Source organism: Pan troglodytes, chromosome 5 (genome assembly GCF_028858775.2).
Source record: "Pan troglodytes isolate AG18354 chromosome 5, NHGRI_mPanTro3-v2.0_pri, whole genome shotgun sequence".
NCBI classification, from domain to species: domain Eukaryota; kingdom Metazoa; phylum Chordata; class Mammalia; order Primates; family Hominidae; genus Pan; species Pan troglodytes.
In genome coordinates, this window is record NC_072403.2 from 85,718,667 (window position 1) to 85,743,102 (window position 24,436).

The 24,436-nt window shown below is 38.3% G+C and overlaps 1 protein-coding gene across 1 annotated transcript in view; it reads left to right on the top strand.

Annotated features, from left to right (window-relative positions):
• The window catches only part of CD109 (CD109 molecule), a 135,862-nt gene that overhangs the window by 81,499 nt on the left and 29,927 nt on the right, over window positions 1-24,436 (top strand). The window contains exons 16-23 of the mRNA XM_518588.8: window positions 4,490-4,564; window positions 5,288-5,348; window positions 6,646-6,787; window positions 7,738-7,855; window positions 9,395-9,508; window positions 11,273-11,491; window positions 12,508-12,652; window positions 16,621-16,797. Of these exons, the coding sequence (XP_518588.3) occupies window positions 4,490-4,564; window positions 5,288-5,348; window positions 6,646-6,787; window positions 7,738-7,855; window positions 9,395-9,508; window positions 11,273-11,491; window positions 12,508-12,652; window positions 16,621-16,797 (1,051 nt within the window). The remainder of the gene's footprint in view (window positions 1-4,489; window positions 4,565-5,287; window positions 5,349-6,645; window positions 6,788-7,737; window positions 7,856-9,394; window positions 9,509-11,272; window positions 11,492-12,507; window positions 12,653-16,620; window positions 16,798-24,436) is intronic.

Genomic DNA, 24,436 nt, shown 5'->3' on the forward strand with positions numbered 1-24,436 from the left:
TTTGTGAATAGTGCTGCAATGAACATATGCATGCATACATCTTTATAATAGAATTATTTATATTCCTTTGGATATATACCCAATAATGGGATCGCTAGTATTGAAATGGTGTTTCTGTCTTGTCTTTGAGGAATTGTCACATTGTCTTGTACAATGGCTGAATTAATTAACACTCCTACCAACAGTGTATAAGTGTTCCTTTTCTCTACAACCTCTCCAGCATCTGTTATTTTTTTGACTTTTAAATGATAGCTATCCATTCTGACTGGTGTGAGATGGTATCTCATTGTGTGTTTTTATTTTATTTTATTTTTTTGAGACAAAGTCTCACTCTGTTGCTCAGGCTGGAGTGCAGTGGTGTGATCTCGGCTCACTGCAACCTCTGCCTCCCAGGTTCAAGTAATTCTCCTGCCTCAGCCTCCCGAGTAGCTGGGACTACAGGTGTCGCCTCCACGCCTGGCTAATTTTTAAATTTTTTTAGTAGAGAAGGGGTTTCACCATGTTGGCCTGGCTGGTCTCAAACTCCTGACCTTGTGATCCATCTGCCTCGGCCTCCTAAAATGCTGGGATTGCAGGCGTGAGCCACCACGCAAGTGGCCTTTTTTTTTTTTTTTTTTTTGACAGAGCCTTGATCTGTCACCCAGGCTGGAGTGCAGTGACATGATCTTGGCTCACTGCAACCTTCACCTCCTGGGTTCAAGTGATTCTCCTGCCTCAGCCTCCCAAGTAGCTGGGATTACAGGCGTGAGCCACCATACCCAGCTGATTTTTGTATTTTAATAGAGACAGGGTTTCACCATGTTGGACAGGCTGGTTTCAAACTCCTGATCTCAAGTGATCCTCCTGCTTTGGCCTCCCAAAGTGCTGGGGTTACAGATGTGAGCACTGTGCCTGGTGGCCTCCTTATGGTTCTGATTTGCATTTCTCTAATGATCAGTGATGCTGAGCTTTTTCTCATATGATTGTAGGCCTCATGTATGCATGTATGACTTCTTTTGAAAAGTGTCTGTTCATATCCTTTGCCCATTTTTTATTTTTTTGAGATGGAGTTTCCCCCTTGTTGCCCACGCTGGAGTGCAGTGGTATGATCTCGGGTCACTGCAACCTCCACCTCCCGGGTTCAAGTGATTCTCCTGCTTCAGCCTCCCAAGTAGCTGGAATTACAGGCATGTGCCACCATGCTTGGCTAATTTTGTATTTTTTAGTAGAGACGGGGTTTCTTCATGTTGGTCAGGCTGGTCTCAAAAACTCTTGACCTCAGGTGATCTGCCTACCTTGGCCTCCCAAAGTGCTGGGATTAGAGGCATGAGCCACTGTGCCTGGCCCCTTCGCTGGCTTAAAAAAATTTTTTTTTCTTGTAAATTTGTTTAAGTTCCTTATAGATGCTGGATATTAGATCTTTGTCAGATGCACAGTTTGCAAAAATTTTCTCCCATTTTGTAGGTTGTTTACTGTGTTGATAGTTTCTTTTGCTGTGCAGATCTCTTTCATTTAATTTGATCCCATTTGTCAATTTTTGCTTTTGTTGCAATTGCTTTTGAAATCTTTGGCTGTTCCTATGTCCTGAATGATATTGCCTAGGTTGTCTTCCAGGGTTTTTATAGTTTTGGGTTTTACATATAAGTTTTTAATCCATCTTTCGTTAATTTTTGTATATGATGTAAGGAAGGGGTCCAGTTTCAGTCTTCTGCGTATGGCTAGCCAGCTCTCCCAGCACCATTTATTGAATAGGGAATCCTTTCCCCATTGCTTGTTTTTGTCAGATTTGTTGAAGATCAGATAGTTGTAGATGTACAGTCTTATTTCTGGGTTCTCTATTCTGTTCCATTGGTCTATGTGTCTGTTTTTGTGTGAGTACCATGCTGTTTTGGTTACTATAGCCTTGTAGTACAGTTGGAACTCTGGTAGCATGATGCCTCCAGCTTTGTTCTTTTTGCTTAGGATTGTCTTGGCTATACGAGCTCTTTTTTGGTTCCATATAAATTTTAAAATACTTTTCTCTAGTTCTGTGAAGAATGTAGTAGTTTAATAGGAATGGCATTGAATACATAAATTGCTTTGGGCAGTATGGCCATTTTAACAATATTGATTCTTCCTATTCATGAGCTTGGGATGTTTTCCCATTGGTTTGTTCATCTATGATTTCTTTGAGCAGTGGTTTGTAGTTCTCCTTGTAGAGATCTTTTACCTCCCTAGTTGTCTGTGTTCTTAAGTATTTTATCTTTCTGTGGCAGTTGTGAATGGGAGTTTATTTCTGATTTGGCTCTCTGCTGTGTGTTGTTGGTGTATAGGAATGCTAGTGATTTTCACACATCGAGGCTTTCCTGAAGTTGTTTATCGGTTTAAGAAACTTTTGGGCTGAGACTATGGGGTTTTCTAGATATAGGATTATGTCATCTGCAAACAGGGATAGTTTGACTTCCTCTCTTCCTATTTGGATGCCCTTTGTTTCATTTTTTCTTTCTTTCTTTTGCCTGATTGCCCTGGCCAGAACTTCTAGTACTATATTGAATAGGAGCGGTGAGAGAGGGCATTCTTGTCTTGTGCTGATAACCGCTGTTGAGATGCTGCTTCTTGAATTGGTGTCTGAGCAAGAGCAGAAGCAAATCTTCATGTATTCGTATTTTGTGACAGAGTTGGAGTCATGGAACTGTAGCCTTTTCTCTCCAATATGCCTGGCTCTGGCTCCCTTGTCTACTTGCCAGCTTCTTGACACATTATGAATTTTTTTTCTTATTTTATTGTTTTCTTATTGGTGCCTGTTCTAGTTGCTTACTGTGGATGCAGCCGTGGTTGTTGTTAGCGTTGCAGAAATAGTGGTTGCAGGTGTTTAATTTTATGCTGGAATGTGTTTTTTTCAACTTAGTTTTTTTTGTGATTTTTAATTCTGACTTTGTCTTAATTTGTCTGGTTAATGTAAATTTTTAGGGAGAAGTATCAAAATTATTACCTAAAAAGGTGTAATACTTGATTTTTATTGAAGTTAAATATATATAAAATAAAATTTGCTATTTTTACCATTTTAAGTGTTTAATTCAGTGACATTAATTACTTCACAATATTATATGACCATCACCAATATTTCCAAAACATTTGCATGGCTCCAGACAGAGACTCTGTAATCATTAAGCAATAACTACTCATTTCCCCTTCCCCACAGCCCTTGGGAACCTCTAGTCTACTTCTGTCTTTATGAATTTACCTATTCTAGATATTTCACATTTATATAATATTTGCCCTTTTGTGTCTGGCTTATTTCACTTAGCACAGTGTTTTCAAGATTCTTCCATGTTGTAGCATGTATCAGAGCTTCATTTCTTTTTTTTTTTTTGAGACGGAGTCTTGCTCTGTTACCCAGGCTGGAGTGCAATAGCGCGATCTTGGCTCACTGCAACCTCCGCCTCCCGGGTTCAAACCATTCTCCTTCCTCAGCCTCCCGAGTAGTTGGTACTACAGGCGCCCACCACTACGCCCAGCTAATTTTTTGTATTTTTAGTAGAGACGGGGTTTCACTATGTTGGCTAGGCTGGTCTCAAACTCCTGACTTCATGATCCGCCCGCCTCGGCCTCCCAAAGTGCTGGGATTACAGGTGTGAGCCACCGCACCTAGCCTCAGAGCTTCATTTCTTTTTACGGCTGAATAATATTGTGTTGTGTATATATACCACATTTTGTTTATCCATTTTTCTGCTGATGGACACAGGTTATTTCCACCTTTTTGGCTATTGTAACTATTGCTGCAATGAACGGTGGCATACAAGTATCTCTTGGAGTTACTGTTTTCAGTCCTTTTGTGTGTATACCTAGGAGTGGAATTACTGGGTCATATTCTAATTCTATGTTAATTTTTTGAGGATCTGACAGTTTTACTCTTTTAGCCTGTTTTACCCACTCTTGCTAGCAATTAGTACTATTCTTAAAAAAAAAAGCATTGCTAATGGGGTACATGCAAATATCTCATTTTTGAAAAAACTGTATCTCATGGATGTTGTCATTTGCATTGCTTTGATTATCAGTGAGGCTGAATATTTTTCTGCTTATTAATAACTTATATTTCTACTTTTGTAAATTGCCTCTTCAGTTTTTTTTTTTTTTGTAAATTTAGGTCACTGACATTTTGCAGAGTTTATATTAATCTCCAACAAAGTTAACCTGTTTATCTCTGCCAAAAGTGTGGGTCATTTTTAATGCTGACCTCTGCCTGTTGGTCTTGTCAAACAGTAACATCTAAGTTCTCCCTGGCAGAACTCAAGTCCAGACTTCTTAGGAACTCTGGATTGCTGAACAGAGTAAAAAAGTAAGTGTAAGTAAGAAATGTAATTTTGGCTGACTGACTGATGAACAAAGCAATTACATATTCATTACTCCTAAATTTGTGTCATTTTCAAAGTTGATAAACATGAAGGCTAAGTCTTATCTAAGTTACTTGGAAGAAGTGTGGAAAGTTGTTATGAATCCATTCATTCCGTATATGTTATCTTCTCCTTAGGTGGTCCATGAGTTGGAACTTTATAACACAGGATATTATTTAGGCATGTTCATGAATTCTTTTGCAGTCTTTCAGGTATGTTTTGCTTGCTATATTGAAAAGATATTAATATTTTTTACTATTGCAAACCCTTTCAGAATTAGTGATCATTTTGAGATGTTAACCTTTTATTAAATGTGTCACTGAAGCGCAGTCTTATGTAAGTATAATTTGAAATGAAAAGATAATCATTTTTCCAGTTTTAAAAGCAAATGGAACAATTCACCATTGGAAAAGTTAATGGAATTGACATTAAACAAATAATTTTTCCTTTGTGTATATGTATTTCCATATAAATATATTTTATGTATATATATAATATATAAATATATTTTATGTATATTTAAATATATTTTATATATATTTCCTTGACTTTGAAATGGCTCTTATGCAATTGTGTGTGTGTGTGTATGTGTGTGTGTGTAAGATTGATGTGTGTATGTGTGTTTGAGAAAGATCAATGTGTATGTGCATGTGTGTGTGTTTGAGAAAGATCGATGTGTGTATGCGTATGTGTCTGTGTGTTTGAGTGAGAAAGATTGATGTGCGTGTGCATGTGTGTGTTTGAGTGAGAAAGGTTGATGTGTGTATGCGTGTGTGTGTGTGAGTGAGAAACAGAAAGGTCGAATGTATGTGCATGTGTATACCTAAGCTCTCAAAAATGAGCACAAGTGAGTCAGGAGTTTGGGAGACTGCCTTGATAATTTAGTGAGCACTTAAACTTGTGTTTTAAAAGAAAATTAAAATTATTCTTTTTAGGAATGTGGACTCTGGGTATTGACAGATGCAAACCTCACGAAGGATTATATTGATGGTGTTTGTAAGTAATACATGGCGACATGCTTGTATTTGTCTTTCACGTGATATTCAACATTACTTATATAGGTATGGATATTTTTTAGATGAACATAGAGATTGTGATTTTCATTTTTTTGTTCTCTTCTCCCAAAATGTTTGGAGTTTAATGTACTTAGAAGTACATCTGGGCCATGACATGGAATGTTCATCTGAGCTCCTGTCTAGATATTTGAAGTGAATGCTTTCCTTTTTCTCTAGGTAATTCTTTGAGGTAGTTATATTTTTGGACATACTGGTAGCTGCTTTTCTTCTGATTTGTATCACAAACTGTCCTATTCTTTTGGAATTATTTAAAAGGAGCAACATATTTTTGAAATATTTTTGTACTCCAGCTTTTTGATGTTCACCTAGAAAATAGCCCAGATGCCATCATGCCATAAAGTATTCTGGTACACACACACACACACACACACACACACAGACATAGACACAGACACACACACACACAGAGACATAGACACATACACACGCAGACACACACACACACCCCTCATCAATCTGAGTTCTTCCTGGGCAGGATTATATCTGTACATCCTAGTTTCTTGAATTGCATAGAGTTGGCTGCCAAGTAATAATAAGTGTGCTTTTAGAAAGACGTCATAAAATGTTTTGACTGAAGGAAATGTATGAATGTATAAATTAGAATGGTTAACCTTAGAAGGGATTCTCTTTTCTTTCAGGTTAAGTTATACTAACATCATCTTGAAAGGCTTCTAGAACTGTCACAGTTTCTATCCCTGAATTCCCTGTTTCTGTCAGGTATTCTGTTATTCCATGCTAAGCCCCAGGGTCTATTTGGGCTGGTTCTTGCCCCAACAGGACACCTGATCCTCTGTCCTGAAACTTAAAAGATAATTTTATAGTCTTGAAGATGTTATGAAGTCATTATGATCTCTCTATATTAAAGACGTGGTACATTTAGCTTTCCTCATATAACCCTCTATCCTAGACAATCTTCCAAGCATGTTTTTCCATTTTTCAGTCTCAGTTTTTACCCATCTTTGTTCTTTTTTACATATTGAATCCTTCTTGATGCCCACTGTAATACCCATTCTATTGCCAGTAATACTTACTGTATCCTTTACCTTTTCTGAAAACCTTCTTCTACCTTTTCACTGTAATAGAAGGAACCTGATACTCTCACTGGCACATTATGTCTCTGGACACCTCAAGTGATTGACATTCATTTTGTATGTGGAGTTTACAATTCATTCTCTCTAGTGACTGTTTTTCTAACTACTGTCAATGTTTATTTATAGATGACAATGCAGAATATGCTGAGAGGTTTATGGAGGAAAATGAAGGACATATCGTAGATATTCATGACTTTTCTTTGGGTAGCAGTCCACATGTCCGAAAGCATTTTCCAGAGACTTGGATTTGGCTAGACACCAACATGGGGTAAAAATTTATAAAATTCTTTGCCCATACATATTTTGTTTAGTGTTTGTTTTAAATAAGCTTTGCCCGCTTTCTAATGTTTAAGTACAAACATAGTGTAACTAAGAACTAAGTTGACCAAAAGGATTTTTTAGGAAATGATATTTATTGAATCTAAATACACTTTTTGATAAAGCCACACATAAATTATGGCAGGAAGGTCTCATCAATGAGAAGATAGGCCTTTTTTTTTTTTTTAACTGAAGGGTGATTTTGACTTCCTTGAAGTCTCATGATTCTTGTTGAAGAAAAATTGCTGGGAGTACATTTGTTGTCACAGGATGGGAAGCACTCATGATTACCTCCTGTGACCCCTGGCAGTGCCGCTAACTGAACCCTGCTCCTCACAAAGCATTCCCAGGAGTCACAGGGAGAAGGGGCATGGGTGGTGGAAGGAATTCAGCTTGGCTGATAAACCCCGTACTACCTGGCCTGATAATTGAGCAGGTAAATCATGAAATCCACATAGTATTTTATAGTCAGCTGTTTAAAGATACTTGAGTTAACACATGAGTGAAATATCAAGGAAACAAATAACAGCATTGACAGGGATACAGAGAAAAACTTCTGCAAATTTAGAGAAAAAATTGGAGTTAAATTTGAAAATGTGTATTTATTATCTATAAAAAATTTGTGAAAAAATAATGTTTATTCTGAAGATGTAAATTCTGCAGGAAGATTTTATTAGAATATGGATCAATATGCAGTATTATGACCTTATGATGACCTATTCTTTGAAAAGTTGGGATTTACTGTTTTATACTTAAACCTTTTAAATGGTTTTAAATTCAGATATGTAAACAATAGGAAAAACTGAAATTCTTCCAAAAATAGTTTAGATTATTTTGGCTTATTTCAAAATGTATCAGTTCTTGGTTTTGTGATGTTTATATTTATTATCGTGACTTCAGTTCCAGGATTTACCAAGAATTTGAAGTAACTGTACCTGATTCTATCACTTCTTGGGTGGCTACTGGTTTTGTGGTCTCTGAGGACCTGGGTCTTGGACTAACAACTACTCCAGCGGAGGTATTGTATTAAAGAGCTGCTTATCAGTGTTACGGTGACATTAAGCTAATACAGCATCAGCTCCTCAATTTTTGTTTTTTAAATGACTGCTTATAATGTTTATCACAGCTTAGAGATTCCTTGGCTTTGTCTTTTGGTTTTTATCTGTTTTATATTTAAGAATGTGAGCTATATATAGCTATATAAACTGCTAAATGTGCAAAGTCCATATTAAGATTTGGGTAGAAAAGTTTATTATTGACCTGAACTAACCATCTCCAAAGGCCAGAAGAGAGAGAAAGAAAGAGAGAGAGAGAAAGAGGAGAGGAGAGAGAGAGTGAGTCTTTCTATTTGTCCTCTTCAAGAATGAACAGAACTTCTCAAGATGTTCCCTAGCCAATATTCCATCATGTCTTTTGGTCAAATTGCATCATATATTGTTTCCTAAGCCAGTCACTGGCAGGAGGAATATAATGACCATGAGTGGCCTGAATTGTCTCATTTGAAATTGAAATGTAATTTTGATTTACAAAATAATCGTATTCATGAAAAATACAGTGTAGATTGAAAAATGCTTTGGGTTTATATAGAAATTGGAATTAGATTGTAAGCTCAGGCCATTATAAACAGACAATTCAGCAACATGAATGTCTGAAGGGACATTCAAGAATCATTAGGAACATGGGGCAATTTTTCATTGTCTGGGACTGTCCTGAGTATTGCAGACTGTCACCCACTAACTACCTATAGCACCTTCGAGTCATGGTGACAATCTAAGACACCTTCACAAATGTGCAGATAAACTCTAAAGGGAGTTACTGCTGCCAGCAAAACCACTGGCCTAAACTAATCCAGGTTTAGCTTTAGATGCAGGGATGGGGCTTGGCCTTTTCTGTAGGACTTGGCCAACAATATCAGAATTGGATCACTGAGGAGGAAGCACATGTATTCAGATGTCCCACACATTTTCTCATCTGTATGTAAAAATAAATCATATATATGTTTTAGAAATAATTTCCAATTTCCTCTTTAAATTTAGTCAGGAAGCACATGTATTCAGATGTCCCACACTAGAACAGGGGCTGTTGGATTTGGCAGGGCTTTTAAAGCAGATTGGTGGAGTCAATACAGCATGAAAGAAGAGCAAATTGCTTCGGGATTAGACAGGCTGGGTTCTAGTTCTGGCTCCTCTACTTGCCAGCAATATGAATTTGTACTAGTTACAAAAATCTCAAAAATTTAATTTTCTTTTCTATAAACTAGGAGACTAACAGTAACCTTATGGGGTTGTAATAACCAAACAAAATAATTTATGTGAAGTGCTTGGTTGCTATAAGGCACTTAATAAAGTATAGCAATTATTATGTTAAGTAACATAAATCAAGTCAATTTGCCGTCATTCATTTGTGATAAGTTGCTGTTTGCTTTCTGTTGATAGCAAGTTGACATTTCTAGCTGAAGTTAAAAGCTTCACAGGTTTTATAAAGATTGCATTTAATTGCATAAAATGTGAAGAATTTTGACCTGAATAAAAATATGTACTCATTGTGTTCTTTCCAGCTCCAAGCCTTCCAACCATTTTTCATTTTTTTGAATCTTCCCTACTCTGTTATCAGAGGTGAAGAATTTGCTTTGGAAATAACTATATTCAATTATTTGAAAGATGCCACTGAGGTAATGTATTCAAGCTTTTGTTGATCATTTACACTACAGGAGAAAATCGAGGTAGCATGAAGGGATTGGGTTGTGTAGTATCTGGGCATTTGGGATTCTAAGCACTTTATACATTTCTGGGAGGCTGAAAATAGACATGTCTTGTCAGTGATTTCTTCTGCTAATTAATGTCTAAGGATATCATTAGCATGTCTACACATTACCTCCTCGGATTTTCAGCATAGGTTTTCCTCTTTTGCCATGTAAGTTCCTTATTGTCTCTGAAGCATGCCTTTCTCTTTCCTGCCTCCCTGCATTTTCCCCTGGTTTTCCCCACATCTAGAATGTGTGACCACTTCTCACTGCCACTCTGTGCCCACTGCAGTTTTTTTTTTTTTTTTTTTGAGACATGGTCTTGCTCTGTTGCCCAGGCTGGAGTGCAGTGGCGTGATCTCGGCTCACTGCAACTTCCGCCTCACAGGTTCAAGTGATTCTCCTGCCTCAGCCTCCGAATAGCTGGGATTACAAGGGTGCACCACCACGCCCAGCTAATTTTTGTGTTTTTCATAGAGACAGAGTGTTGCCATGTTGGCCAGGCGGGTCTTGAACTCCTGGCCTCAAGTGATCTGCCTGCCTTGGCCTCCCAAAGTGCTGGCATTACAGGCATGAGCCACTGCGCCCGACTGCCATTCTGTTATGTTTGTAGCCCCCATGTTTATATTTTCAAGGATTCACTATTGGATTCACGTACCTTGTATCTCCTTAGCTAGTCATTTCCCTGGGAGGCAGGAATTAGGTTCACTGTTTGTGTTGTGCCCACAGTATGTTAACCAAGTGACTGATTTTTCTTCCCCCAGAATAAGTAGAGATACGTAATTAACTTTATTACATGGATGAAAATGACATGATATCTTTAGGCACTTTATATATAATTTTTTTTAATTTAAATTTTAATTTTTTAAGCTTTTTATTGGCATATTTGGCTGACAAAGTGGGAAGTAAATTTTTTTAATTTTTTAATTTTACTTTTTAACCCAGTTATCATGGTACCATGTAACAAGCAAAAGATCTAGAGTCTGAACACCTGGATTCAATGTTTAATCTACCACTTACCAGCAAATGACTTAATTGTAGTTTCCTCATCTGTAAAATGGAAATGATAATTATTACACCCACAAAAGATACCTTGAGAAGCAGATGAAAACATCAACGGGAAAATAATTCATAAAATGTAAGGCCTAGAGAAATGCTATTATTGATGAGACTTGCAACTTTGGGATAATTTACAAAAGTTTACAACCAAGATATGCTTCAGGACTAATATCTGAGTTGTACTTTCCTTGGAATAATTTTTTACAGAGACTTCAATAAATTCAGTAACATTTCATGCTATTTTCTTCAAATTTTTCTAATGAGACCAGTATGTTCCAGGATGACATAGTTAAATCAAGCTGGTAGTAATATCAATATATGAAATAGCCTTTCTGTGCACATCCTTACCATCTAATGGCTTCAGATAGTGAGAGAATTTAAAGTTAGTGGGAGGACTAGAAATGGGGCTGAAGATCGCCCTTTCCCCATGTATCTTGAGGTTGAGGGGAAAGCATAGAAAAGAAATGAAGTTTTTCCTGATACTCTTTGATACTCTCCTTGGTCGAATCTTTGTCTCATCTTTTCTCTAGTCTTGAGCCTCACAGATTTGACAGTACTTAAACTGGTGATAAAAGAGCACCTTACTGAAGAGCATCTATTATACAAAAGCTTTGATTTATTTTTTTCTTTCAGGTTAAGGTAATCATTGAGAAAAGTGACAAATTTGATATTCTAATGACTTCAAGTGAAATAAATGCCACAGGCCACCAGCAGACCCTTCTGGTTCCCAGTGAGGATGGGGCAACTGTTCTTTTTCCCATCAGGCCAACACATCTGGGAGAAATTCCTATCACAGTCACAGCTCTTTCACCCACTGCTTCTGATGCTATCACCCAGATGATTTTAGTAAAGGTAAATATTTGATGTCTGAAAGAAATGAAATGGAAATACGTAATTAAAAAGGAAGCAGAAGGTTTTTTTCTCTTGGTTAAATTTGTTGGCATATCTAGTAGGTCATCTTCTTTACCCTTCTGGTAATGCCTAATCACTTTCTTATCTGTATGTAAAAATAAATCATTTAGAAATAATTGCCAATTTCCTCTTTAAATTTAGTCAGGAATGTGACTATAAAGACTAACGTCTCTTTTGCAGTCATTTACATCTACAGACTGTGTTACGTTGGGATCCTATTAAAACACAGTCAAGTCGATTTGTAGATTTGGAATTTTGGAATTTTTCAGTGAAGGTAAAAGAGATTTTGTAGATTTTTTTCAGAGAAGACATTCTAGACAGAAAGATAATGAGCATAGTGGATAAACACTTGTATTCTGGGGTGAGGCAACCCTGTGTTTGAATCTCAGCTCTGCCAAGTGTGATTTTGAACAAGGCATTTAATCTCCCCCTCTTTGGATAATAAAAGGAACTACCTCAAAGGGTTTTTTTCCTTAAATTTTCATCTTCTTCTTTGTCATTTTCAAGGCCAGTCCATGAGATGCCTTATCTAATTTAACTAGAACTTACTAACAGATTTGAAGTAAGAATAACAAAATGGTAGGCACTGTGTCATCAGATTTAATTCATTTCCATGGAAATGGTGCCTATTAAGTGTAAATCCTGTGAAAAACATGTTTCAGTTAATGAAGGGTACTGTACTTAGTGAGAAAATCTAAAAGGAAAAATTAATCAAAGTTATGGTAATTTGTTGTAATACAAACTAACAAGAAAAACTCATTCTGTGAAATGAATGTATTACTTGTTTAAATAAAATATCTAATTTAAAGAAAACAAAATAAGAAATGATAGGTGCCTATTTAGCCATACACAAACCTCAGACACAACAGGTCAGATGTTTGTGTTCATATCTGCGTATAGTTCTCTGTAAATATGTGAGTAGAGACCACGTTAATTGTGTTCATTTTTTTCAACAGGCTGAAGGAATAGAAAAATCATATTCACAATCCATCTTATTAGACTTGACTGACAATAGGCTACAGAGTACCCAGAAAACTTTGAGTTTCTCATTTCCTCCTAATACAGTGACTGGCAGTGAAAGAGTTCAGATCACTGCAATTGGTAAGAATAGAGTATATCACCATCTATTGGTTTAATTGTATATGATCATATATGTTGTTCTTGTAATTATAGGTGTATTTTCTTATTGAGTCCTAATAAGAAGAGATGGCAAAAGTTTTTAATTGGGCCCAACAACTCATTATAATATGAAGGCTAGCAAATTATGTATCCTAAAACTGTTCTCAATCTTCAATGTATATAAGAATCACCTGGGAGTCTTGTTTAAAAGCAAATTCTGGTTTAGTAGGTCTGGAGTGGGACCTGGGAATCTGCTTTTCTAACAAGCTCCTAGGTGTTGGTGATACTCTGGCTTGTAGACCACACTTTGAGTAGCAAGGCCTCACTATACCGTGGCTGGAGGGAGGGTTCATTCCTAAGAGCAGAGCTTCTGGCTTCTGTGGCTCTCCACCACTGGTGAATATCAGAATCTTCTAAGGAGCTCTGTAAATACAGAAACATCTGGGTTCTACTCTAAACCTACTAAGTCAGAATCGCTTGGGCTATGGCTTGGTCATGTATATCTTAAAAAACTTTCACAAGTGATTCTGATAACCAAAGGTTGAGTACTACTCCCTAGGGCAGTTCTCTGTGCAGGATATGAGTAACCTTTACAGTAGGAAGTTACTCACTGACTTCGGTCACCTCTCCTAGTTACTTTCCATAACATAATAGTACTTTTCAAAAATTGGCGATTTATAATTGTATAAATTTATGGGATACAAAGTGATATTATGGCTTATAAATGCAATGTGGAATAACTAAATCAAGCTGGTTGACGTAGTCATCACCTCAAATACTTAACTGTTTTTTTTTGTGGGAAGAACATTTGAAATTTGCTGTCTGAGCATTTTTTTTTTTTTGAGGCGGAGTCTCGCTCTGTCGCCCAGGCTGGAGTGCAATGGCGCGAACTTGGCTCACTGCAAGCTCTGCTTCCCAGGTTCACGCCATTCTTCTGCCTCAGCCTCCCGAGTGATTGGGACTACAGGCACCCGCCACCATGCCTGGCTAATTTTTTTGTTTTTTGTATTTTTTAGTAGAGATGGGGGTTTCACCATGTTAGCCAGGATGGTCTCCATCTCCTGACCTCATAATCCACCCGCCTCAGCCTCCCAAAGTGCTGGGATTACAGGCGTGAGCCACCGTGCCTGGCCTTTTTTTTTTTTTTTTTGATGGAGTCTCGCTCAGTCTCCCAGGCTAGAGTGCAGTGGCAGGATCTTGGCTCACTGCAACCTCTGCCTCTTGGGGTTCAAGCGAGTCTCCTGCCTCAGCCTCCTGAGTAGCTGGAATTACAGGCACGTGCCACCACTCCCAGCTAGTTTTTGTAGTTTTAGTAGAGATGGGCTTTTGCAGTGTTGGCCAGGCTGGTCTCGAACCCCTGACCCAAAGTGCTGGGATTACAGATGTGAGCCATGGCACTCAGCCTTTCTTAGCAATTTGGAAATTTACAATACTCTTGTTATTAACTATATTTACCATGCTAAAAGTCCTTTTTTTTTTTTTGAGATGGAGTCTTTTTCTGTAGCCCAGGCTGGAGTGCAGTGGTGTGATCTCGGTTCACTGCAACCACTGCCTCCTGGGTTTAAGCAGTTCTTATACCTTGGCCTCCCATGAAGATGGGACTACAGGTGTGTGCCACCATGCCCGGCTAATTTTTTGTATTTTCATTAGAGACGGGATTTCACCATGTTGGCCAGGCTGGTCTCAAACCCCTCATCTCAGGTGATCCACCCACCTCAGCCTCCCAAAGTGCCAGGATTACAGGCATGAGCCATTGCGCCCAGCCTAAAAGTACTTTTTAATTAAACATAGTGTCTACACAAATGGTGTTATTAATCAGGGGGTTCTCCAGAGAAACAGAACCAATAGGAGATACTTACATATAAAAGGAGGTTTATTATGAGGAATTGGCTCATGCAATTATGGAGGCTGAGAAGTCCCATGATCTGCTTTTGCAAGCTGGAGACCCAGGAAGGCTGGTAGTACTCACTCTGAGTCCAAAGGCCTGTGAAGCAGAGGAGCTGATGATGTAAATCCCAGTCCTAGGAGAAGATGAGATGAGATGTCTGAGCTCAAGTAGTGAGGCAGGAAAAAAAGGGTGAATTCCTCCTTCCTCAAGCTTTTGTCTATTCAGGCTGTCAGTGGATTGGATGGTGCCCACACACACTGGGGAGGACAATTTGCTGGACCCAGTCCACCAATTCAAATGCTAATGTCATTTAGAAACACCCTCACAGACACTCAGAAGCAATGCTTAATCTAGGCACCCCTTGGCTCACTTAAGTTGACACACAAAATTAACCCTCACAAATGGTTTGTTTATATAGTTGTGCTTTACAAATAACTGAAGAAAACATTTTAATTAATGACGTCTAGTAGTTTGTTAGGTCTTTAAGGTGTTAGGACCTAAAACACTTTTTTACAGTTCTTTTATATTTCACTGGCAGATGTAATGCTTTTTTATTATAACCCAAACAACCAATCCATAGGCAGAGGACTTTATTTGGAGGCATATATATATATACATACATATATATATATATATACACACACATATATATATATATAAAAATTTTTTTTGGAAGAGGCAGGGTTTAGCTATGTTTGCCCCAGGCTGGACTTGAACTTCTGAGCTCATGTAGTCCTCCTGCATCAGCCCCTTGCATAACTGGGACTACAGGCATGCACCACTGTGCCTGGCCAATTCTTAAAAGGAATTAAATAAGCTCTCTATTTAGGGGAATAAATTCTGCTTAAGCGTCTCCCACAGTGTTGGGATGCTGGGAGATGCACTACACATACACACACACACACATGCACACACGCACACATATACACAGAGGGAAGGAGCCTGGCTTTTTAAATATGTACCATCACTCCTTACATAGGAACGATTCTGTCTGTCGTCATGGAAATACCCCGAGGCTTAATTTTTATGCTTGATGTAAAGAATGGATTTTCAAGTTTTATTTTTACATGTTGTTTTAAAGACCTATTTTGTATCCCAGAATGTACGAATTTTAGCTTGCTTCTTTGAACTTTGATAGTCTATGTTCACTTTGAATATTAAACACATAGCCTGCAGTGGTAATAATATAACCTCTATTTTTTTCTTTGTATTCACATCTAAAATTTAAGCTATACTGGCACAGCTTCAGTCTATTCATATGAAACAGGTTCTTTTCCCTTTTTTTTCATATTCATTTTTTAGGATCACATTTTCACTAGGTATTTGGACTTGGCTTGGTATAAGTTTTCAAAATAAACTACATAGAAAGATACTCTTATCTATACAGCTTAACAATGGCAGGGCCAAAATTAGAACTCAGCCTTCATATTTCTGAATTTTTGCTACTTTCCCTGAGTTGTGGTGTTAGGATGTGGGTAGAGGGTTTTAAAGCATGTGTTTTGTTTAATTTTAGATTACTAACTTTGAATCCTTTTCCGAATCCTTTTGATCCTGAGATTAATTGAAATACTTATATTTGTTGTTACTAAACAGAACACATTGGAAAACACTACAATCCTCATTGTTTTTTAAAAAAATTATTTCTCAAGTTCTTGTGGTGTATTAGTAAGAAATAAGAATAAAATTTTGTTTGCGTGAAGAATACTACTAATAAAATGTTTCTTTCCTGTATGAGTGATGGTGTCTTACTGATCAATTCTGTACATTTTTTTAAAGATTTTTTTAAAAATTATTTTTTGCCTAATTTATGCCACATGCTTAACTGAGCTAAAAATGTCCTCTTTCATCACACGACCTACAAGTTCAGTACCAGAGCATTGTTATTTTTTTTGACCAGTCTTCCTAAAAGCTTGGTGTAAAGTTTCAACTCTGTTCCAAGCAGTGGAATAATGATATTGCTTCAATGACAGAGGTCTTCTGTACTCAGTGAAAGTCTCTTTGCCACCAGCAGGTCGTTGTTACTGAGTATTTACTGAATGAACTGCATGTCTTGTGCTTCCAGGAGATGTTCTTGGTCCTTCCATCAATGGCTTAGCCTCATTGATTCGGATGCCTTATGGCTGTGGTGAACAGAACATGATAAATTTTGCTCCAAATATTTACATTTTGGATTATCTGACTAAAAAGAAACAACTGACAGATAATTTGAAAGAAAAAGCTCTTTCATTTATGAGGCAAGGTAAGCATTTTAGAGACCTACATTTGTTCGTAGAAAAAAATTTGTTTTTTTCAGGTAGGTTTCATTCTAGACCATATTTCAAAATAGATGGATTTTGTCTTAGGTAAGTGATGGGCTACACGGTGTTGACATGTGCGGGAAGTGCAAACAATGGAAAGCTGTTACAATTCTTCCTTTAGCTAACTATTCACTCACTGCTGCTAAGATGTTTGTTAGTAATGGCTTAAGAGTTAGTTTCTGGTGGGAGGGCTTGTATTATACTAAGGGATCTGAAACTTAAAACTCTTTAAAAATCTAGAGGAATACTCATTCATTTTATTACACATTTGTGGAGTGTTTCTTAGTGCCAGGATCAGTTTTCGTGCCAAGAAAACAGAGGGAGCCAGGGCCTCTCTTCTTAAAGAATTCGCTGCTCAATGGAGAAGATGGTTTGTATGTAAACAGACGCAGTGCCGTGTGGTGGGGACCTTCTCAGTGCATTTAAAATGATGAGGAGGACCTGCTGGACCCTGAGGAAATGTCATGCTAGTGAAGACTGTATCTTGACACCTTGAAAGGTGGAAGCTGTTCACAGGCACCAGATCCTTTGTTTTGGCAACTTGTTAATAACAGCAGCTAACATGAGTTGAGTGTCTACTGTGTGGCAGGCAGTGTTCTAAACACTTTACATCTCATACCTCATTGAAGGCTCACCATTAGTATTAGCATGATCCTGTTTTTTTGCAGATGAGGAAGCTGAGGTGCAGAAAAGTTAGCTAACTTGCCCAGGGTCATATAGTCATACAGAGCTGGGATTTGGATTCTGAGCCTATGCTCTTGACATCCATACCTAGGAGGAAACAAAGAGATGTGAGACACGTTTGATGTTAATAGTAAAGTAAATTTGATTTTCTGAAATACTCCAAAAGCTTACCAAAAGTTACAGTCTCAGTTTTATATTTCCTTATTAGTGGATCTCTAGCACAAACTCTCTGTGGCTGAGTTTTTCTCTCTGCACAATTTGTATGATATATCCCGTCCATCAAATTCATGAGGATTAGAAGGGTTCACACAAACTGATTAAAAATGAGGATTCACTATAATCTAAGAAAAATATAGTTCAACGCTTTCCAACTCCTAATTTTTTTTAGTTTTTGTTTTTTTATAACAAATGGATTAAATGAAAAGTAGGGGCAAGCTATTAATTGATTGCTAATTTCTCCACAGAAGAATTAGAAAACTCAGTAAAGATACCATTGTAATGTGAGCTTTTCTTCCAGGTTCCCTTATTGTGTAGAGACCTTTTTATTCTAAAATAATTCTATGTAATGACAGTAATAGCAACTAAATCTGTTTAAATGTTTTATGCATGTTTCATTTAATTCTCACAAGAACTCTAGGAGCAGGTGTCCTATTATTATTTCCATTTTATAGATGAGGAAATTGAGGTACAGAGAGGTTAAATAATTTACCCATGGTGGTCTGGCTTCACCATCCACCTTGTTCCTCAGAACACTATGGGATAATTCTGATTTGCAGTGTTCTCAGGTTTTTAGAAGCAATGGGATATGATGGAAAGGACCAGGAATCGGGACGGGATGCTTGAGTATCACCACCGTGTAAGAAGTCTCACTGGAGATTTTGATAAAATATTAAGGGAGGAATATGGGGTCCTGTAGAGAGGGAGGCACCAAAGGTTAGAATATGGGGTGTCAGATTAGACTGAAGTAAGCTGTAAGGTGTTGGGTTTAAGTAGATGAGCTGGAGTCAGTGTCTGAAGATCTCCCTGAGATAGGATGGCACAGACAAAGGCTGAATGGGAGTCAAGGGGTTGCGGGTCAGGAACAATGCAGTGTATGAGATCACAAACCAAGGGAGACCAGCGTTTAGAATCAGGGCTGAGTGTGGCCTGAGTTCTGATGTGGGGAAGGACATAGTGGTATATTTTCCCTTAGATTAGGGCCAGACAATGCAGACACTATGACTGGCCCTGAAATGCACCAGGTGGTTAGGTCCTCTGGGAAATTTGTAGAGATCCAGCAGCTGGAATTTCCTGTATAGAGTTGCCCATGTAAAATTATCCCTGTTTATACACATTTGTGGATTGGTCATGTTTTAAATATATACGTACAAGAATAACCTTTGTCAAATTTTATTATAATTAAATTTAAGTGGTACCAAGTGGTCTCTGTGGTATATTGTGTGCCATGCTAAACACAAATGAGATCTTTACACATTGGCATAATGGCTGTAATTAAGGAGATGAGTAAAAATTATTTGGGATTGTCATGAATGAACATTGTACCTTTTGAAAACAAGATTCCAATTTGTATTCAAGATTTAGTTTTTCTGGTTTGAAGTAGAAACTACATAGGAATTAGACTGGTGCTTTATAATTTGGCACACATTCTTTGGGATAGTTTAATACAATAAGGTAAAATATTTCAGAAAATGCCACATAACTCCATATTTACATATGTTTTATGAACTGTAACTCGGGCTAATCAAATATTAATGCTTTAAACAGAAAGGATAAATTTTACATAGCTTGAAACATGTAAGCAGTGAAAACTCATTCCTTAAAAATAATTTCAGTGTGTGTCCTAGATACGTTTGCTGTGGATCAGCAGCCATCCTACAAAATGAATGGTCCAAATCCTCAGTATCTGTTGTTTTCCCAAAGCAGTGCTAGTCCCTCAGGTCAGTCCTGGCCAGGTAGGTGGCCAAACTGCAGTTTTTCAAAGTAACCCAGAGAGGGTCTCTACTGATTGCCTGAGATCCCTCCTCACATCTGTTGGTTGTTAGAAGGTACAGTGGCCAGAGTGCAAAAAAAGCATCGTTCTCTAAGTGCCAAGCAGTCCTCCCAAGTGTTGAGAATGCCGAGCGCTACAGCTGTAAGTAGGCGAGTCTCCCCTTGGGAGGAAGTAGATCAGGGGCATAGCACTGGCTGTGGAGGCAGTCAGACCTGGGCTTGAGTCCTGGCTCCCACCTTGGAACAGGTTCTTAGTGTCTCCAAGTCTTGGTTTTTTTACCTGGAAGACAGGGATAATAAAAGAACCCACTTAGTAGGGTTGTTTTGAGGAGTCAGTGAGAATAAAAGAACCCAAGTGGTAGGGTTGTTCTGAGGAGTCAGTGAGATACGTCAGCATTTTATTCAACACGTAGCAAGTGCACAATGAATATCAGCTATAGTAGAATTAGTTGCCTCTAACTAGGGAGTTAGAGGTTAATGTCAGTGAATAAATCCTGTCCATTCTCCCTCTAAAAACCTGTATGAAATTCTTCTATTTCTCTCCATCCCACTGCTAATTGTTCCATTCAAGCATGATTGCTCACTGGACTACTCCAACGGCTTCCTGACTAGTCTTTTTCTGTGTTCCCTCCCCTTCAGTACATTCTCCATATAATGTAAAAGGGATCTTAGAAAATGTCAGGATCCTGTCACTTGCTTGCTTATGATCCTGCAGTGGGCTCCCGGCTTCAGCCTACAGGGTCCTGGGTGATCTGGCTTGGCCTCCCTCCTTAGCCTCATCTGGAGCTGGCTGTGTCTGGAACACTCTGAGCTCCATGCTGCTTCAGGGACATGATGCTTTCCCTTCCTTCTCCTGGCATGCTTTCTCCCTAGGTCTTTCCATGGCTGCTCCTTTTCATCATTCAGTTGATGTTTGCCTCAGAGTGGCCTTCCCTGACCATTTAGTAACTCTAATTTGTACTACTCCATTTTATTTCTTCACTTAACATTATTTAAAATTATCCTGTCCATCATCCGTCCCTGCATTTAGAGGGGGAGCTCTGTGACAATGGGGACCATGTTTGACCTTCATTGTATAGCTATGTGGGCATCTCAATAAATCCAGAATGGGCGAATAACTTATTACCAATATTAACTTTTTTGGACTTTAGGTCCATCATCCTAATGTGGATATTGGGTCCAGAAGATCTCTGAAGCGCCCCCACAGTGTAGCATGATGATCTCTGGGCACTAATGGGTCGACCTGGCCTTGGCATTCTCTTAGCAGCTAAGAAATGTGACCAGTGATTTCCATGTGCTACTCTTTTTGCTGGTGAAGTGGCAGATGAAAGTCAGCACAGTGGAGCTCCCCAAAAATACATCATCTTACATGCTGAACTAAATTATATTTCAAAGTAGTGGACGAAAGCTTCTTGGTATAATGCTTTTCATTATGAAATCAGTGTCTCATTTCAGAGACTTTCTTTTTTCTTTTGCCATCACATTTGCCGAAGTCCTTTAAATATACTGTAGTTGTTTTTATTTTTTAAGAAATTAAAGTGGCTTCAGCGTGAGTCATGATTATATTATTTAAATGTCATTTATGAACGGCGCATTGTTTTACTTAAATCATGCTTGGCCCAGGAGTTCTGTAACCTAACCCATTATTTTGTTGATCGAAACAACAGCTACATCATTGAATGAAGTGTCTTTGCTGTCAAAAAGGAAAATGGAACCATAACATGAAAACTGTTTTTGATAAGGACTGGAAATCCTGAACCTGTTAATTGAAGATTTAAACCGTTTGTTTTCCTCAGATATTTAAATCACAGTGCCTGCAGTTCAACTTTTTAAAGTCAGACTCAAACCAAGTCTAATTGAAAACACTATATTTCCTCCACTGAAATAAAAATAAGAGAAAGAAAGCTTCAGAATTCGGATGTTGCCATTGGTCACAAGTATGGCTAGTGGCCATAGCTTAAAAAACTGTGATGTTCTCACTTTCCATTTCATGTCATAGAAAGTAAACAAATTCATAATGATTTCTTTTAATACAGAGAATTTTTTTATCAGCTTATTACCAGAGAAAATTCTTGAAATAGTCACAAATAGCCGACTTTACTTCCTTTATTTACATGTAATTTTGACACGAGGTAAATCAAGTCAAACTATGTTTAGAATGTTACTTTTTCATTGTTTGTGAGCAGTATTTTTATCTTTATTATAATAAATTTTGAAATTTTACATTCATGGTTATCCCAAAGAAAATTCATAACCCAGAACAGGATGTGTCTTATCTGGCCCTTTATGAAGGGCTCATGGGTTTTTATCTTAAGAGCCTCTGGACTTCTTCTGCATTTCAATTTTCAGAAGTCTATGAAAGTTCTGAGCATATGATTACTTTTCAAACTCAAGAGCCATTCCTAAAATGATTAACTTAAAGGTGATACTCTTATTTCTTCATAAACTTTTGGAGAGAGCTATGTTTTTGCCTTTCTTGTCTGTTGTGATGCAGAGTCTCCAACTTAGATGACTGCACTGGAATGCTGAGTTGTTGTATTAACAACAAACATTATAGACGAGTCATCAGTGTCCTGTTTTTTTTTTTCTTTTTTTTGTGATGGAGTCTTGCTCTGTCGTCCAGTCTGGAGTACAGTGGTACGATCTTGGCTCACTGCAACCTCCGCCTCCCAGGTTCAAGCGATTCTCCTGCTTCAGCCTCCCGAGTAGCTGGGACTACAGGTGTGTGCCACCATACCTGGCTAATTTTTGTATTTTTAGTAGAGACGGGACTTTGCCGTATTAGCCAGGCTGGTTTCAAACTCCTGTCCTCAGGTAATCCACCCGCCTTGGCCTCCCAAAGTGCTGGGATTATAGGCATGAGCCACTGTACCTGGCCCTGTTTTGTTTATGGGATGGAAATTAGGCCTGATACACTGGGACGATTTGGAGGACAGTCGAGGGATCCACAGTGATGCATGCTGGTTTAAGATGAGGAAGGAAACCTCACAGGACACTCCCACAAGGAGACATACAAGTTCTCTCCAGGTTGTGAATTTCTCCCTTACTTTTCCATGGGAGCAGAGCTGGTGGTTTGGATTCTCAGTGTTATCTAATCCTGCTCAAGAAATTCACTGCAAAACTGGTGATTGTCTGTGGCCTCTTCTCTGGGCTGGCTGCCTCTAGTGGAAGAATGGTGCTAGTTGTTGATATTAATGGGGAATGTTGGAGGTCAGCCACCTGAGGGGTAATTTCCATAAGCACTGATCTCATCTCCATGATCTCATCTCTGACCAGTTTCACAATATCTCATACTTGGAACTGCCGTTGTTGATGTGATCTGGGGGCGTGGAGGCACATGGTCCTCTCCTTGAGGTTGGTCTTTCTGTCACAAAAGTACCTCAAACTTTTGTGTAGGGATTGAGGGCCTCAAACCTATTTTCTTTTTTCTTCTTCCCTCTCCTCTCCTTCTCCTCTCTTCTTTCCTTTTCCTCTTTTTTCTTAGGTTGAGTTCATAGTTAAACTCTGGCTATCTGGAGAATTTAGTCCTTAATTAAAAATTGAGGGAGAATGTCCTGGACTCTCTTGCTGATTTCTTTTGTGAACATTAATTATTTTGCTTCTCTGTGATCCCTGGCTGCCTCTGAAAAATGAGATAATATACTGCATTTTTAAAGGTTATGTGAAAACTAAAACATGATAAAATGAACTAGAGTAGTGATAATGCCTATCATTTAATTTTTTCCACTTTTGTTTATGTTTTGAACATGTAGAACATTAACATGCTTCCAAAAGACAAACTTATTTTGAGACGTATATTCAAAAGAGTGTCTCTTCTTCCCCTTTTCTTTCTCCCTACCTCTCATTGGTAACTGTATCAGGCAGTTCTTGCATTACTACAAAGAAATACCTGAGTCCGGGTAATTTATAAGGAAAGAGGTTTAATTGGCTCATGATTCTGCAGGCTGTGCAGGAAGCATAGCGCCGGCATTTCCTTCTAGGAAGGTCTCAGGAAGCTTACAATTGTGGCAGAAGGCGAACTGGGAACAGGCACATCACATGGTGAAAACAAGGACAAGAGAGACAGTGTTGTGGGGAGGTGCCACACACTTTTAAATGACTAGATCTTACAGTAACTCACTCACTCTCTCAAGGACAGCACCAAGATCCAATCACCTCCCACTGGGCCTTACCTCCAACATTGAGGATTATAATTGAACATGAGATTTGTGTGGGGACAAATATACCAGTAACCTACTTCATTAATTTCTAGACTATCTTTTCTCTCTCTCCTTTTGCGAAAATAAATGTATACATATATGTTTTCTCATTTCCCCCCCCTCAAGTTTTTTTTTTTTTTTTAAAGACAGGGCGTCTCCCTTTGCCCAGGCTGGAGTGCAGTGGCACAATCATGGTTCCCTGCAGCCTTGACTTACTGGGCTCAGGTGATTCTCCCACTTCAGCCTCCTGAACAGGTGGGACTACAGGCACATGCCACCATGCTAATTTTTTTTTTTTGTATTTTTGTAGAGACAGGCTTTTGTCATATTGCCCAGGCTGCTCTCAAACTGCTAGGCTCAAGTGATCCACTCACCTTGGCCTCCCAAAGTGCTGAACCTTGGCAATAGGTGAACCTTGGCGCCTGGCCTCATTTCCCCTTTTTATTACACAGAAGATAGTATATCTGTATGTACTATTTTACACTTTGCCTTTTTCACTTAACAGTGTATCCAGGAAATTACTCTGCATCAGTTGACCGAGATATTCCTCATTCTTTTTTTCACAGCTGCATCGTACTCTGTCATGTGTGTGTACCATAGTTTGTTCAATCAGTCTCCAGTTTTGGGGCACTAAGATTGTTTCCATTATGTTACAATTACAAATGATGCTGTAATGAATAATCTTCTGCGTATATATTTTTGTATTGTT